This window comes from Symphalangus syndactylus, chromosome 8 (genome assembly GCF_028878055.3).
Source record: "Symphalangus syndactylus isolate Jambi chromosome 8, NHGRI_mSymSyn1-v2.1_pri, whole genome shotgun sequence".
NCBI lineage: Eukaryota > Metazoa > Chordata > Mammalia > Primates > Hylobatidae > Symphalangus > Symphalangus syndactylus.
The window spans coordinates 101906422-101923962 of record NC_072430.2 but is presented as its reverse complement, the minus strand read 5'-3'; the positions used below and the strand labels follow the sequence as shown (position 1 = coordinate 101923962).

General features: G+C 37.6%; 1 protein-coding gene across 5 annotated transcripts in view; it reads left to right on the top strand.

The window, feature by feature from the left end:
• Positions 1-17541, top strand: part of BOLL (boule homolog, RNA binding protein) — a 78827-nt gene that overhangs the window by 37422 nt on the left and 23864 nt on the right. For 4 of the 5 annotated variants that reach the window (XR_008659626.2, XM_063644871.1, XM_063644872.1 and 1 more), the window contains exon 10: positions 7048-7146. Coding sequence is in view for 4 of the 5 variants with exons in the window: in XM_063644871.1 (XP_063500941.1) it covers positions 7048-7146 (99 nt within the window). In the remaining variant the exon portion in view is untranslated. Of the gene's footprint in view, positions 1-1799; positions 1845-7047; positions 7147-17541 lie in introns of those variants that run through there. The other variant, XM_063644873.1, reaches the window with a different exon arrangement.

The window sequence follows — 17541 nt, the reverse complement described above, 5'->3', positions numbered from 1 at the left end:
CCTTTATTTTGAGCCTATGTGTGTCTTTGCACATGAGATGGGTCTCCTGAATATAGCACACCAATGGGTCTTGACTCTATCCAATTTGCCAGTCTGTGTCTTTTAATTGGGGCATTTAGCCCATTTACATTTTAAGTTAATATTGTTATGTGTGAATTTGATCCTGTCGTTATGATGTTACCTGGTTATTTTGCACATTAGTTGATGCAGTTTCCTTATAGTGTCGATGGTCTTTACATTTTGGTATGTTTTTGCAGTCACTGGTACTGGTTTTTCCTTTCTATATTTAGTACTTCCTTCAGGAGCTCTTGTAAGGCAGGCCTGGTGGTGACAAAGTCTCTCAGCATTTGCTTGTCTGTAAAGGATTTTATTTCTCCTTCACTTATAAAGCTTAGTTTGGCTGGATATGAAATTCTGGGTTGAAAATTCTTTTCTTTAAGAATGTTGAATATTGGCCACTACTCTCTTCTGGCTTGTAGGGTTTCTGCAGACAGATCCACTGTTAGTTTGGTGGGCTTCCCTTTGTGGGTAACCTGACCTTTCTCTGGCTGCCCTTAACATTTTTTTCCTTCATTTCAACCTTGGTGAATCTGACGATTATGTGTCTTTGAGTTGCTCTTCTCAAGGAGTATCTTTCTGGTGGTCTGTGTATTTTCTGAATTTGAATATTGGCCTGTCTTGCTAGGTTGAGGAAGTTCTCCTGGATAATATCCTGAAGTGTGTTTTCCAACTTGGTTCCATTCCCCACATCACTTTTAGGTACACCAATCAAACCTAAGTTTGGCCTTTTCACATAGCCCCATATTTCTTGGAGGCTTTGTTCATTCCTTTTCATTCTTTTTTCTCTAATCTTGTCTTCACACTTTATTTCATTAAGTCAATCTTCCATCTCTGATATCCTTTCTTCTGCTTGATCAATTCAGCTATTGATACTTGTGTATGCTTCACGAAGTTCTCGTGCTGTGTTTTTCAGTTCCATCAGGTCACTTATGTTTTTCTCTAAACTGGTTATTCTAGTTGGCAATTCCTGCAACCTTTTATCAAGGTTCTTAGCTCCCTTGCACTGGGTTAGAACATGTGCCTTTAGCTCGGAAGAGTTTATTACCCATCTCTGAAGGCTACTTCTGTCAATTCATCAAACTCATTCTCCATCCAGTTTTGTTCTCTTGCTGGCGAGGAGTTGTGATTCTTTGGAGGGGAAGAGGCATTCTGGTTTTTGGAATTTTCAGCCTTTTTGTGCTGGTTTTTCCTCATCTTCGTGGATTTATCTACCTTTGATCTTTGATGCTGATGACCTTTGGATGGGGTTTTTGTTGATGTTGATGTTATTGCTTTCTGTTTGTTAGTTTTCCTTCTAAGAGTCGGGCCCCTCTGCTGCAGGACTGCAGGAGTTTGCTGGAGATACACCCCAGACCCTGTTGCTTGGGTATCACCAGCGGAAGCTGCAGAACAGCAAAGATTGCTGCCTGCTCCTTCCTCTGGAAGCTTCATCCTGGAGGGACACCCTCCAGATGCCAACCGGAGCTCTCCTATATGAGGTGTCTGTCAACCCCTGCTAGGAGTTGTCTCCCAGTCATGAGGCACAGGTGTCAGGGACTCACTTGAGGAGGCATTCTGTCCCTTAGCAGAGCTCAAGCACTGTACTGGGAGATCTATTGCTCTCTTCAGAGCCAGCAGGCAGGAACGTTTAAGTTTGCTGAAGCTGCACCCACAGCTGCCTCTTCCCCCAGGTGTTTTGTCCCGGGGAGATGGGAGTTTTATCTATAAGCCCCTGACTGGGGCTACTGCCTTTCTTTCAGAGATGCCCTGCCCAGAGAGGAGGAATCTAGAGAGGCAGTCTGGCTACAGTGGCTTTGCGGTGCTGAGGTGGGTTCCGCCCAGTCCAAACTTCCCAGCGGCTTTATTTACACTGTGAGTGGAAAACCGCTTACTCAAGCCTCAGTAATGGCAGATGCCCCTCCCCCCGACCAAGCTCGAGCGTCCCAGGTCGACTTCAGACAGCTGTGCTGGCAGCGAGAATTTCAAGCCAGTGGGTCTTAGCTTGCTGGGCTCCATGGAAGTGGAATCCACTGAGCAAGACCACTTGGCTCCTGGCTTCAGCTCCCTTTCCAGGAGAGTGAATGGTTCTGTCTCTCTGGGGTTCCAGGTGCCACTGGGGTATGAACAAAAAAAACCCTGTAGCTAGCTCAGTGTCTGCCCAAATGGGCACCCAGTTTTGTGCTTGAAACCCAGGGCCCTGGTGGTGTAGGTACCCGAGGGGATCTCCTGGTCTGCAGGTGCAAAAGCCATGGGAAAAGCATAGTATCTGGGCCAGATATCTCTGTCCCTCATGGCTTCCCTTGGCTCGGGAAGGGAGATCCCCAACCCCTTGTGCTTTCCAGGTGAGGTGACGCCCCACCCTGCTTCTGCTCACCCTCCGTGGGCTACACCCACTTGTCTAACCAGTCCCAGTGAGATGAGCTGGGTACCTCAGCTGGAAATGCAGAAATCACCTGCCTTCTGCATTGGTCTCACTGGAAGCTGCAGACTGGAGCTGGTCCTATTTGGCCATCTTTCCCTGGACTTCCCCAGAACCATTTGTTAAACAGGGAATCCTTCCCCCATTGCTTGTTTTTGTCAGGTTTGTTGAAAATCAGATGGTTGTAGATGTGTGGTCTTATTTGAGTTCTCTATCCTGTTCCATTGGTCTGTGTCCGTTTTTGTACCAGTACCATGTGCATGGTATGTTTTAAATCAGCGTGATGAAAGATTAGGAAATTATCATTTACCTCCGAGTTTAAGTAATTGTTTTATTACTTTTGTAATATTATAATTTTGTTCTGAAACAATAATTTCCACAGTTGGATCTTAAGATTTACTATCAATACTTTTACTAGGATTTCTTTATTGTTTATTTCATGCCCCACTTATTTTATTTTATTTTTTTTTTGAGACGGAGTCTCGCTCTGTCGCCCAGACTGCAGTGCAGTGGCGCCACCTCGGCTCACTCTAACTTCTGCCTCCTGGGTTCAAGCGATCCCCCTGTCCCAGCCTCCCAAATAGCTGGGACTACAGGCGCACACCACCACATCTGGCTAATTTTTATATTTTTAGTAGAGACAGGGTTTCACCATGTTGGCCAGGATGGTCTCAATTTCTTGACCCCGTGATCCACCTGCTTCGGCCTCCAAAAGTGCTGGGATTACAGGTGTGAGCCACCGCACCCGGCCCTCTGTGCTTCTATGAGTTCGACTTTTTCACGTTCTGCATATAAGTGAAATCATGCAGTATTTGTCTTTCTGTGCTTGGCTTATTTCACTTAGCATAATGTCCTCCAGGTTCATCCATGTTGTCATAAATGACAGGATCTCCTTCTTTGTTAGGGCTGAACAGTATTCCATTGTGTATACAGATACTACATTTTCTTTATCCATTCACTGACTGATGGACACTAAGGTTGATTCCATATCTTGACTATTATACATAATGCTGGAGTGAACATGGAAATGGAGATATCTTTTTAACATAGTGACTTCATTTCCTTTGGATATGTATATACAGTAGTGGGATTTCTAGATCATATGATAGTATTTTTAATTTTCTGAGAAACTACCCTACTGTTTTCCAAAATGGCCATACTAATTTACATTCCCACCAGCAGTGTACAAGGATTCCCTTTCCTCCACATCCTTGTCAGAGATCATTTTTGTTCCTTGTAAAGCCCTTTGTATCACAGGGGTTCTGTATTGGGATGTGGCAATTGCTACTTCCTTTCCCACTTTCTCCCTGCTTCACCTCCAGCAGTATTCCTCAGGTAAAAGGCTAGATAGTAGACAAGAAAAATTGTATAAACATGATTTCTCCATCAATTCTACCTCCCCTGTTATTAAGTCAGGATTATTAATTATTATTAATTATTTATCCTAATTAGTAATAGGATCTCTGTGGAGATATTTTGTGCTTCTACCTCACCCTGACCAATACATACTTCTGCATTCAAGACTCTAAAGTGTTTTTGAGGAGGTCTTCCAGAACGTCGACCTCTAGGGAAATCATCATCCTTTCTCATGTCTGAGGAGACTTCAGAATCCTCCCTTATATTGGTCCAACTTGCACAGCACTTGGCAGACATTCTACGTTGTGTATGGTTTGAGAGTCACAGGCATTTTCTTCTTTAATTGATGATGGCATTTTAAAAATCTATATTTTGTTGTTTTCTGGTTTGCAAGGAGCAGGTAGTGAGATAAGAATGGTTTTACATTTGATTTTTTGTCAGAATCTCTTTTGGCATTAAATCATATTTTTAATTCCTGATATCAGACACTTACTTACCATCAGAATATATGCACTATTTAATGGAATCTAATAAAGCTTTTCTGAGAATATTTCTCATCATTATCTTATAACTTGTACTTTTGTGTATTTCCATACAAAATATTTGCATGTTTTTGTTTTGATATTGTTTCTAGTAGAAGGTATAGTCTGACTAATATATAACTTAATGAATAGAGTGGGATGGTTTACAGTTGAAGTGTTTTTTTCCCTAAAATTAAGAACTTCACAACTTTTCTTGTGAGCGTTATAGTCAGATTTCTTTTTTAAAAAAAAAAAAAAGTTACCTTCTTCACTCACTTATTTCAATGATTATTTTAAACCTTTGCCAAGCCCTCAGTACTACCAGATTGTACCCACTCCACCGCCTGCCCATGTCACTCTGAGAATATAGCTTTGTCTTCTCTTTTGCAGAGTAAGTAAGAACCAATTTGTGGAAACCAACTCAGCCTTCAACCCCCGAAATACAAACTTACCTGTATCCTAACTCATCCTTAGCTTCTTATATTTATTTAGTGACTTTCAGTCTTGTCCAAGGTTATTTCTACCTCATGCAATCTAGATGCTATCAGTTCCCTCCTCCTCAGGGACCTCATTCCAACTACTGTTCTTTTTCTCTCTTGTATTTGAAGTCTTCTGCTCTCCATTGGTTTACAGCTTCACCACTTACTAACTGTGTTACTTTGAGGAATTGCTTAACCCTTCATGGTCTTGCTTTCATAATTTCCTTATTTGGAAAATGAGGACATCAGGAAAAACTATTTTGCAGGATTGATGTAAAGACTAGAGATATGGTATACCAAGTTCTTTGTATAGTGCCCAACACCTTGTAAGAGGCAATATTATCCTGTGACACACAATCCCACCAATTCCCTAATTTTCTGCTACCTTCCAAAGCCAAGTTTCTTGAAAAAGTAGTCTACATTCAGAATTTCTGCTACTTCACTACCCATTCACTCCTCACCTGCTGAAGTCTACTTCATTACCTTTCTTTTTTTTTTTTTTTTTATTATACTTTAGGTTTTAGGGTACATGTGCACAATGTGCAGGTTTGTTACATATGTATCCATGTGCCATGTTGATTTCCTGCACCCATTACCTCGTCATTTAGCATTAGGTATATCTCCTAATGCTGTCCCTCCCCACTCCCCCCACCCCACAACAGTCCCCGGAGTGTGATGTTCCCCTTCCTGTGTCCATGAGTTCTCATTGTTCAATTCCCACTTCATTACCTTTCTGCTGAAGCTGCCTTGGGTAAAGGTCCTCAATGACTTCCTAACTGACACAAACTTTCCTTTCTTTATTTAATCTTATTTGACCTCTCAGAGACATTGTAGCTACTCCCTAAAACTCTTCCTACCCTTGGTTTCCATGATACTACTCTCTTGTGGCAATCCTTTTACCTCCTTTTGTTTTCCTTTATAAGCAGATTTCATATTTGGTTCTCCATTCTTTCACCACATGTATTCACTCTGATGTTGTCGTCCATAGCCGTGTATCTAGCCCCCATCTCACTCCTGAGTTTTAGACTGCACTATCCACTATAATAGCCACTAGCCACATGTGGCAATTGAGCACCTGAAATGTGGTAAGACCGAATTGAGATGTCCTCTAAGTGTAAAATACATACTGGGTTTTGAAGACACAGTATGAAAAAAGAATGTAGCCCAGCTCAGTGGCTCACGCCTGTAATCCCAGCACTTTGGGAGGCCGAGGCAGGCGGATCTCGAGGTCAGGAGATCGAGACCATCCTGGCTAACACGGTGAAACCCTGTCTCTACTAAAAATACAAAAAATTAGCCGGGCGTAGTGGCGGGCGCCTGTAGTCCCAGCTACTCGGGAGGCTGAGGCAGGAGAATGGCGTGAACCCGGGAGGCAGAGCTTGCAGTGAGCCAAGATCGTGCCATTGCACTCCAGCCTGGAAGACAGCAAGACTCCATCTCAAAAAAAAAAAAAAAAAAGGAAAAACAGAGTGTAAAACATCTTGGTAATCTTTATATTGATTGTACTTTTATATGATAATATTTAATATGTATTAGTTTAAATAAAAGGCATTACTAAAAATTCTACCTTTATTTATTTTTCTAACATGACAATGGGAAAATTTTAAATAACATATGTAGCTCACATTATATTTCTTTTTTTATTTTTTATTTTTTTATTTTATTATTATACTTTAAGTTTTAGAGTACATGTGCACAACGTGCAGGTTTGTTACATACGTGTACATGTGCCATGTTGGTGTGCTGGACCCATCAAATATTTCTATTTGACAGTGCTGGTCTAGAGCCACATCTATCAACAGTATACCTCTACTAGAATTTCTACAAATACCACAAATTTTGTATATCACAAACCTAACTCCTTCTCTCCAACCCTTTAGACACAATTACATGAATATTAAGCTTTCCTTGTATTCTATATTCCAATGAATGGTACCACCATCTGCTGGACAAGCCATAACTGCATTTACATAATCTCTTCCCTTGCCTGTTGAATCCCTATACGTGTCTATAGGATTTGTGATCATTCTGACTACTGTCTATTTCCCTCATCAGATTATAAGTTAATTCATTATATTAACTCATCAGATTATAAGTTAATTAAACATAAGGGAATGTGTTTTTAACTGTTTCTACATTTTATAGCTAGATGATTAGTATATTGTAAATGCTGAGTAAATATTTTGAATTAATAAATGAAAGGTGATATTTTTTGTCTCTTTTTTTGTAATAGCCTTATTCTGATCATGGAGTTCAAGCAACGTATCACCAGGTTTATGCTCCAAGTGCCATCACTATGCCTGCGCCTGTGATGCAGCCTGAACCAATTAAAGTAAGAAATTTGTTTTGACTTTTTACTTTGTTTTTCCTTCCATTGTATTTCAAGTTTTCCAACTTTCTCTTCTAGAAAGGAACAATTTTGGATATTTGCATCACACTTGTGATCAGAAGTACAAAATTAGCAAACTCTTTCATGTGAAGGAAATATAATTCTAAATTAACTATAATGGTCTTTTTTTATTTATTGTGGTAACATATGCAACTTAAAAATTTTCTATTTCAACCATTGTTAAGTGTACAGTTCGGTGGCATTAATTACATTCACAGTGCTCTGCAATCATCACCATTGTTTCCAAACCTTTTCCTCACCCCAAGTTGAAACTCTGCACCCATTAAGCAATAACTCTTCCTATGGGCTTCCTCCCAACCCCTGGTCCCTGGTAACCTCTAATTTACTTTCTATCTATATGAATTTGCCTATTCTAGATATTTAATGTACACTACTCTGATTTTTATTATCTATGTTGATGACATGTGGCATTTATGGGGAGGTGAAAACAATTAATTATCTCCTTTTCCAGTTTGGGAATCATGTTCATGCCTTCTTAGTCAGATTCAGGCCAAAGAATGATAATCTAGTTATACCCATGTATATACTCAATATATTTTGACTATCTACTATGTAGCAGGGAATTCTTCCTATTCCCTTATGAACAAGTTTCTTGGTGAAACTCTTGCATCATTCCATTAAGGAAATGAACTTTATCTGCAGTAAAGAGCCACAGACTGATCAACTGTTGAGATGGTAATATGAATCCTGCATACAGTGTACTTTAGTGAGGAAGGTAGGCATAGTCTTTGCATTAGAATAATGGATATTAGCTGTTTCACACTCATATTTATGTTCTGGCCCATCCTATGTGTTGAACTCAATACCAACACAGTCTACTTTAAGGAGCCTTCCGATCTTCTCGTGTCCCTTCACCCCAATCCCACTCACTGCATCCCTTCATTGGCTTTACCACTATACACCAAACATGAAATAAAACCATAATTTTGACATATTGTCAAAACCTATAGTGTTACTAAACATTACTTATAGAGGCTTCATTTTTAGTATTGTTAGAAAATCTCCTAAAACAGACTTCTTCTGTCGTTAACATTTACTTCAAATATACTTCTGCAGAAATGGCTGATGTTGCTATGCCATATTATGTAAGTGATAGTTATTTTCAGTTACTGAGAGAGAGCTATATCACAAGGGATGGAAACTGTGTAATTTATACAATTATACAAATTAAATAATGTGAATAAAGGATGGAGTGGTGGGTGGTATTTGGATAGGAGAAATTTCCAAAGGGTGTTAATGTTAAACATTCTTAAAATTTAATTCTTCTAGTTTAAGAGTATATATTTCTCTAAATTTTCTTAGTTCTGTGAGTAGGTAACATCAGAAATTGTACGGAGAACCTGGTATCTTACTCTTTAATATAGTCATATAAAGATTACCAATTCTGGCCAACTGTGGTGGCTCATGCCTGTAACCCCAGCATTTTGGGAGGCCAAGGTAGGAGGATTGCTTGAAGCCAGGAGTTTGAGACCATAGTGAGACCTTGCCTCTACAAAATAAAAATTTTAAAAACTAGCCAGGCATGGTGGTGCACCCCTATAGTGCTAACTACTCAGGAGGCTGAGGCAGGATGATCACTTGAGCCCCAAGGTTCAAGGTTACAGTGAGCTATGATCACCCCATTGCATTCTAGTCTGGGCAACAGAGTGAGACCGTGTATATCTCTAAAATTAAAAAAAAAAAAATTACCAATTCCTCTTTTGTTAGAGATGGAAAAAAAAATAGACTTCCAGAGTCAAAACTGGAACACAAGACAGTTATGTAGAATTTTGTGTTTCTCATTTTTATTTTTTAAGGTTAAATGTTCCATGCATTTTATACTCAATATTTTTCTTTAGGTGGTTTAGTGGCCCTCAATACAAAACGTTACCCCACTCAGAGACAGAAACTCCAAAACCACTTCTGTAGTTTTCTAGAACTATATAATGCTGTAGAAATGCTTTAATATGCATGTATTACTATGTGGCAAATTATCTATTTTTATTTATAGTGCATTTGTATTATAACATGGAAATCTTAATATACAAATGTTGTTCTACGTTACGAAACAATCTTTTTCTAGAACATATTATTAATATTAAAATATTAGTGAATGACATTTGAAACATTAGCCTTTTTTACTTCCAATGCAAATTTTCTCTAGTACCAAAAATCTTGGTGACTTTTAAAATAGAAAGGTGGAAATATTCTTTGGAAAAGTTGTTGTTTTTATAAGCATAAAACTCATTTTTAAAACTCTAATGATTACAACTTTATGAATGTTAATTGAGGATATCCCAAAGTAGGAATTTCAGATGTCAAAACTATCTTGAAACAACAAATCTATTCCATAAAATAGAAACCTTATGCAGAGTTCGAAGCACAAGTCTAACTGCTGTGAAGTACTGTTTACCAGAAACTACTCATTGACTGTAAGCCACAGCCCACATACTCTGTCAAATCAAATACGAAAACGAATAAATACAAAACAGACCAATATAGAGGTAACTAGATTAATATGATACTAATTAGGGCCATCATTCCCTAATTCAGCAGTAACATCTTATACAGAATCAAGTTTTAGGCCAGTTGTGGTAACTCATACCTGAACTCCAGCACTTTGGGAGGCCAAGGCAGGAGGATCACTTGAGCCAGGAGTCTGAGGCCAGCCTGGCAATATGGAGAGACCCCATCTATAATTTTAAAAAAGAAAAAAAAGAGAATTAAGTTTTAAAGTCAAAAAAAGCAAAACCACATAATGTCAAAATTATCCCACTGAACTAGACTAGGAAGGAACAAAAAGAAAATCTGTGTTTCTGGGTATATGAACTATTATGTTTCTAAGATAAATATCAAACCCCAAGGTATGAAAGGTATGAGTGGAGAATTCTAAAGTGTTTCGGTTTTCTTACAGTGTTTTTACATTTTTGCGTTAATATAAGTATCTAATAAATTTGTTCTTATATGGATTAAGTTCAATGTGTATTTTATTTAACTCCCATGTCTACTAACAATCGATGAAAACATATGGCTATTAAGGATCATATTTAACCACTTGCCCAGGCTATAAGGAATTTCTTCTAATTAAAGTACTGATTGGACTTAAATGAAAAACACAACTAATGGTCTACAAAGTATGATTCAGAAGTAAATTGGAGAGGGATCTGAACTACTACCGTTATCTACTTCTAGTTCAGAGGCCCAGAGTGTGCACTTACCTAAAAATTAGCAACTATATCTACTTTACAAAAAGATTCCACTACCAGTATCTTTTTCCCAACCAATTTCCTCACTTGAGTATCATTAATACTTCTTATAAATCAATTTAGAGTCTAAAATTGTCTTGTATTCTGAAAAACCTAGGAAGGACAAGTATAAAGCAATGTAATCTAGAAGGCAGAGGCAGGAAAAGCTGGTGCCTTGTAACTCTGAATATATAAGGAGGGTATAAATTTTCATGTATGCTATATATAGTCAGACAATAGACAGACTCAGATTCTCTAGAATAAGTTTTTTACTCATAAAGAACTAGGCAGAAGGAGCAAAAAATGCTCACCCACTTAGACATTAGAAATTGTGTAAGTTCTGTGTCTACCAAGCCTCCTTTTTGATGTAAATCTAAAAGAGGCAACATAGGACAGTAAAGAGAATCAAGTGTTCATGGCACCAATTCTAATTGTCATGGGTAGATCCCCATTCAAGGATGAGTAAACAGAAAAGTATATATTATATGGATTCTGTGAAAAAAATTGAATATGGCACTACATTGAAGGCAAGGATGAATAGTATAAATATGTATATATGTATAAGAACATATGTATGAGAGGAAATTAAATACAGTTTTTAAGATATATCCCATGTTCTCAGTAATGGATCTTTAAAAAACAATTGCAAACTGAAAAACAGGAAAAATTAAATGGTTGCTGGCTAGTGTAAGAAAATACTGCCCAAAAACTATTGACATGATGGAAAGAATCATATTTGCCTTTGTCATAAAGGGCCAGTAGTCACAAAAGAAAATGAAATCCTTGATAGAGAAGGATATTTTTAATTCTTCCAGAATGTAAAAGAAAATAACATGAAAGATGAAATGATGAGATAAAATGCTAGAATAGAGAGAGCAGAGAGACAGGTCCAACCAAAAAATAGTAATTATCAAGAAAAGAATACAGAATAAATGGAACAGAAAGAATGTGCAGAAATTTTAACAGCAAAACAAAATCAAAAGCACTGTGACTTGAATTTACAAATCAAAAAAGGATTCATCATGCCTCAAACAAAATTAATGAGAGGCAACCCATGCATAGATATCCTGGCAGTTATCTTTCCCCCATCATCCCATCCTACCAAACGTCCTTGGCCTTTTAACCTATTTTTTAACATTTTATTTTAAAATAATTTTACACTTACAGAAAAGTTGTAAAAATAATACATAGAGTTCATGTATCTCTTCAACTTCTAATTTTAACAGCTTACATAATCAACAATTAGCAAAACCAAGAAATTAGCATTCATAAAGTACTATTAAGTAAACTACAGACCTATTAAGTAAACTACAAACTTCACCATTTTTTTAACTTATATTCTTTTTCTGTTCTAGGATCTAATCTAAGATCCTACATTAATTTGTCATGTCTCCTTATTCTCCACCAATCTGTGACATTTACGTAGTATTTTATTGTCTTTCATGACCTTGATTCTTTTTTAAAATACTGATTTTTTTGTAGAATACTCTTCACTTTGAGTTTGGCCTATGTTTTCTCTTAATTAGATAAAGGTTATGAATTTGGGACAATAATATCACAGAGGTGATATGCCCTTATCAGTGTGTCATATCAGGGGATATAAGATGTCAAAATGTCTAATTACTGGCAGTGTTAACTTTGATCACTTTAAGCTTAAAAAGTAACTTGCCCACAGTAGCATAGTTGAGTAAGTGGCAGATCCAGGATTCTAATCTAAGCATGCTTTCTACCGTAGAGAAAAAGTTAGCTGGTCTCTTAAATCCTTGCATGAACATCACTGACAAACCATGCACAAAGAATTTCCCATTAGGATTATAGTGCCTCCCTCTTAACTATGACGTGCAACCACGTTAGAAGAAAATCTCTAGAGTGAGAGAACAAAATAAACAGAAAAAAAGAAATTCATAAGAAACATACAATGCAGGGAGGAGAAGAAAATATCAAAGAAATTACAATTAATATCCTCTCCGAAATAGGCAAAAACTGAGAAGTGGTACATGCATAGACAGCCTGATACTTTTTCTCTCAAACATATGTCCTTTTAATTTTTTTAGCCTTGCATTTTGAAATAATTTCAGATTTACTGAGAAGTTATAGAAATAATAGTTTCTGTATATCCTTCGCCTACTTCATCCTTTGGCTAGAGGGCATTGGCACAGGAAATGAACATCAGTACAGTAATCTAAACTATACACCTTATTCTAAAATGTCACTGGTTTTTCCACTAATGTGATAACTGAAATAAAATATGTGTGAGTTAAATATTACAGGCAAAAGTTTTCAGAAAGTAGAATCAAAAAAGACTGAGGTGAATAATAATAGAGAAAAGATAAAATTAGATTAATCCAAGTCAAATATTTTTTAAAATTGCAGAAAGAGGAATAGAGAAAAATCATTGAAGAAAATTATCAATAAATTAATACGAGAAAACTTCCTAGAAACTTAAGGACAAGAGTCTCTAAATTGAAAGGGCCTACCAACTACTTGTCACAATTACTGCAAAAGACTCACACTAAGGCCAATTATTGTGAAATTTCAGAATGGCAGGAATAATAGAAAAAATTCCAAAAGCTACTAAAGAGAGAAAATAGATCACATTTTCCCTTGATCTTATCCATTTTTTTAAATAAATTTTACAATAACTTTTACCTCAAATGTATCATATAACCTGGAAATAATTATGTCTCAATGGTTCACTTTGTAAGAATGTTGTGTATTTTTGCAGTAATTTTCTGCTTTATTTTTCATTATGAAGACTTTAAATAGAATTCTTTTTTTTAATTTTATTGTTATTAAAGTTTTAGGGTACATGTCACAATGTGCAGTTTCGTTATGTATGTATACATGTGCCATGTTGGTGTGCTGCACCCATTAACTCGTCATTTAGCATTAGGTATATCTCCTAATGCTATCCCTCCCCCCTCCCCCCACCCCACAACAGTCCCCGGAGTGTGATGTTCCCCTTCCTGTGTCCATGTGTTCTCATCGTTCAGTTCCCACCTATGAGTGAGAACATGCGGTGTTTGGTTTTTTGTCCTTGTGATAGTTTGCTGAGAATGATGGTTTCCAGCTTCATCCATGTCCCTACAAAGGACATGAACTCATCATTTTTTATGGCTGCATAGTATTCCACGGTGTATATGTGCCACATTTTCTTAATCCAGTCTATCATTGGTGGACATTTGGGTTGGTTCCAAGTCTTTGCTATTGTGAATAGTGCTGCAATAAACATACGTGTGCATATGTCTTTATAGCAGCATGATTTATAATCCTTTGGGTATATAGCCAGTAATGGGATGGCTGGGTCAAATGGTATTTCTAGTTCTAGATTCCTGAGGAGTCGCCACACTGACTTCCACAATGGTTGAACTGGTTTACAGTGCCACCAACAGTGTAAAAGTGTTCCTATTTCTCCACATCCTCTCCAGCACCTGTTGTTTCCTGATTTTTTAATGATGGCCATTCTGACTGGTGTGAGATGGTATCTCATTGTGGTTTTGATTTGCATTTCTCTGATGGCCAGTGAGGGTGAGCATTTTTTCATGTGTTTTTTGGCTGCATAAATGTCTTCTTTTGAGAAGTGTCTGTTCATGTCCTTTGTCCACTTTTTGATGGGGTTGTTTTTTTCTTGTAAATTTGTTTGAGTTCATTGTAGATTCTGGATATTAGCCCTTTGTCAGATGAGTAGGTTGCAAAAATTTTCTCCCATTGTGTAGGTTGCCTGTTCACTCTGATGGTAGTTTCTTTTGCTGTGCAGAAGCTCTTTAGTTTAATTAGATCCCATTTGTCTATTTTGGCTTGTGTTGCCATTGCTTTTGGTGTTTTAGACATGAAGTCCTTGCCCAGCCTATGTCCTGAATGGTATTGCCTAGGTTTTCTTCTAAGGTTTTTATGGTTTTAGGTCTAACATGTAAGTCTTTAATCCATCTTGAATTAATTTTTGTATAAGGTGTAAGGAAGGGATCCAGTTGCAGCTTTCTACATATGGCTAGCCAGTTTTCCCAGCACCATTTATTAAATAGGGAATCCTTTCCCCATTTCTTGTTTTTGTCAGGTTTGTCAAAGATAAGATAGTTGTAGATATGCGGCATTATTTCTGAGGGCTCTGTTCTGTTCCATTGGTCTATATCTCTGTTTTGGTACCAGTACCATGCTGTTTTGGTTACTGTAGCCTCGTTAGTATAATTTGAAGTCAGGTAGCGTGATGCCTCCAGCTTTGTTCTTTTGGCTTAGGATTGACTTGGCGATGCGGGCTCTTTTTTGGTTCCATATGAACTTTAAAGTAGTTTTTTCCAATGCTGTGAAGAAAGTCATTGGTAGCTTGATGGGATGGCATTGAATCTATAAATTACCTTGGGCAGTATGGCCATTTTCATGATACTGATTCTTCCTACCCATGAGCATGGAATGTTCTTCCATTTGTTTGTATCCTCTTTTATTTCACTGAGCAGTGGTTTGTAGTTCTCCTTGAAGAGGTCCTTTACATCCCTTGTAAGTTGGATTCCTAGGTATTTTATTCTCTTTGAAGCAATTGTGAATGGGAGTTCACTCATGATTTGGCTCTCTGTTTGTCTGTTATTGGTGTACAAGAATGCTTGTGTTTTTGAACATTGATTTTGTATCCTGAGACTTTACTGAAGTTGCTTATCAGCTTAAGGAGATTTTGGGCTGAGACGATGGGGTTTTCTAGATATGCAATCATGTCATCTGCAAACAGGGACAATTTGACTTCCTCTTTTCCTACTTGAATGCCCTTTATTTCCATCTCCTGCCTGATTGCCCTGGCCAGAACTTCCAACACTATGTTGAATAGGAGTGGTGAGAGAGGACATCCCTGTCTTGTGCCATTTCAAAGGGAATGCTTCCAGTTTTTGTCCATTCAGTATGATATTGGCTGTGGGTTTTTCATAGATAGCTTTTGTTATTTTGAGATATGTCCCATCAATACCTAATTTATTGAGAGTTTTTAGCGTGAAGGGTTGTTGAATTTTGTCAAAGGCCTTTTCTGCATCTGTTGAGATAATCATGTGGGTTTTGTCTTTGGTTCTGTTTATATGCTGGATTACGTTTATTGATTTTCATATGTTGAACCAGCCTTGCATCCCAGGGATGAAGCCCACTTGATCATGGTGGATAAGCTTTTTGATGTGCTGCTGGATTCGGTTTGCCAGTATTTTATTGAAGATTTTTGCAGCAATGTTCATCAAGGATATTGGTCTAAAATTCTCTTTTTTTTGTTGTGTCTCTGCCAGGCTTTGGTATCAGGATGATGCTGGCCTCATAAAATTAGTTAGGGAGGATTCCCTCTTTTTCTATTGATTGGAATAGCTTCAGAAGGAATAGTAGCAGCTCCTCCTTGTACCTCTGGTAGAATTCAGCTGTGAATCCATCTGGTCCTGGACTTTTTTTGGTTGGTAAGCTATTAATTATTGCCTCAATTTCAGAGCCTGTTATTGATCTATTCAGAGATTCAACTTATTCCTGGTTTAGTCTTGGGAGGGTGTATGTGTCCAGGAATTTATCCATTTCTTCTAGATTTTCTAATTTATTTGTGTAGAGGTGTTTATAGTATTCTCTGATGGTAGTTTGTATTTCTGTGGGATCGTGGTGATATCCCCTTTGTCATTTTTTATTGCATCTATTTGATTCTTCTCTCTTTTCTTCTTTATTAGTCTTGCTTGTGGTCTATCAATTTTGTTGATCTTTTCAAAAAACCAGCTCCTGGATTCATTGATTTTTTTTAAGGGTGTTTTGTGTCTCTTATTTCCTTCAGTTCTGCTCTGATCTTAGTTATTTCTTGCCTTCTGCCAGCTTTTGAATGTGTTTGCTCTTGCTTCTCTAGTTCTTTTAATTGTGATGTTAGGATGTCAATTTTAGATCTTTCCTGCTTTCTCTTGTGGGCATTTAGTGCTATAAATTTCCCTCTACACACTGCTTTGAATGTGTCCCAGAGATTCTGGTATTTTGTATCTTTGTTCTCATTGGTTTCAAAGAACATCTTTATTTCTGCCTTCATTTCGTTATGTACTCAGTAGTCATTCAGGAGCAGGTTGTTCAGTTTTCATGTAGTTGAGTGGTTTTGAGTGAGTTTCTTAATCCTGAGTTCTAGTTTGATTGCATTGTGGTCTGAGAGACAGTTTGTTATAATTTCTGTTCTTTTACATTTGCTGAGGAGTGCTTTACTTCCAACTATGTGGTCAATTTTGGAATAGGTGTGGCGTGGTGCTGAAAAGAATGTATGTTCTGTAGATTTGGGGCGGAGAGTTCTGTAGATGTCTATTAGGTCCGCTTGGTGCAGAGCTGAGTTTAATTCCTGGATATCCTTGTTAACTTTCTGTCTCGTTGATCTGTCTAATGTTGACAATGGGGTGTTAAAGTCTCCCATTATTATTGTGTGGGAGTCTAAGTCTCTTTGTAGGTCTCTAAGGACTTGCTTTATGAATCTGGGTGCTCCTGTATTGGGTGCATATATATTTAGGATAGTTAGCTCTTCTTGTTGAATTGATCCCTTTATCATTATGTAATGGCCTTCTTTGTCTCTTTTGATCTTTGTTGGTTTAAAGTCTGTTTTATCCGAGACTAGGATTGCAACCTCTGCCTCTTTTGTTTTCCATTTGCTTGGTAGATCTTCCTCCATCCCTTTATTTTGAGCCTATGTGTGTCTCTGCACATGAGATGGGTTTCCTGAATACAGCACACTGATGGGTCTTGACTCTTTATCCAATTTGCCAGTCTGTGTCTTTTAATTGGAGCATTTAGCTCATTTACATTTAAGGTTAATATTGTTATGTGTGAATGTGATCCTGTCATTATGATGTTAGCTGGTTATTTTGCTCATTAGTTGATGCAGTTTCTTCCTAGCCTCAATGGTCTTTACAATTTGGCTTGTTTTTGCAGTGGCTGGTACCTGTTGTTCCTTTCCATGTTTAGTGCTTCCTTCAGGAGCTCTTTTAGGGCAGGCCTGGTGGTGAAAAAATCTCTCAGCATTTGCTTGTCTGTAAAGTATTTTATTTCCCCTTCACTTGTGAAGCTTAGTTTGGCTGGATATGAAATTCTGGGTTGAAAATTCTTTTCTTTAAGAATGTTGAGGGTC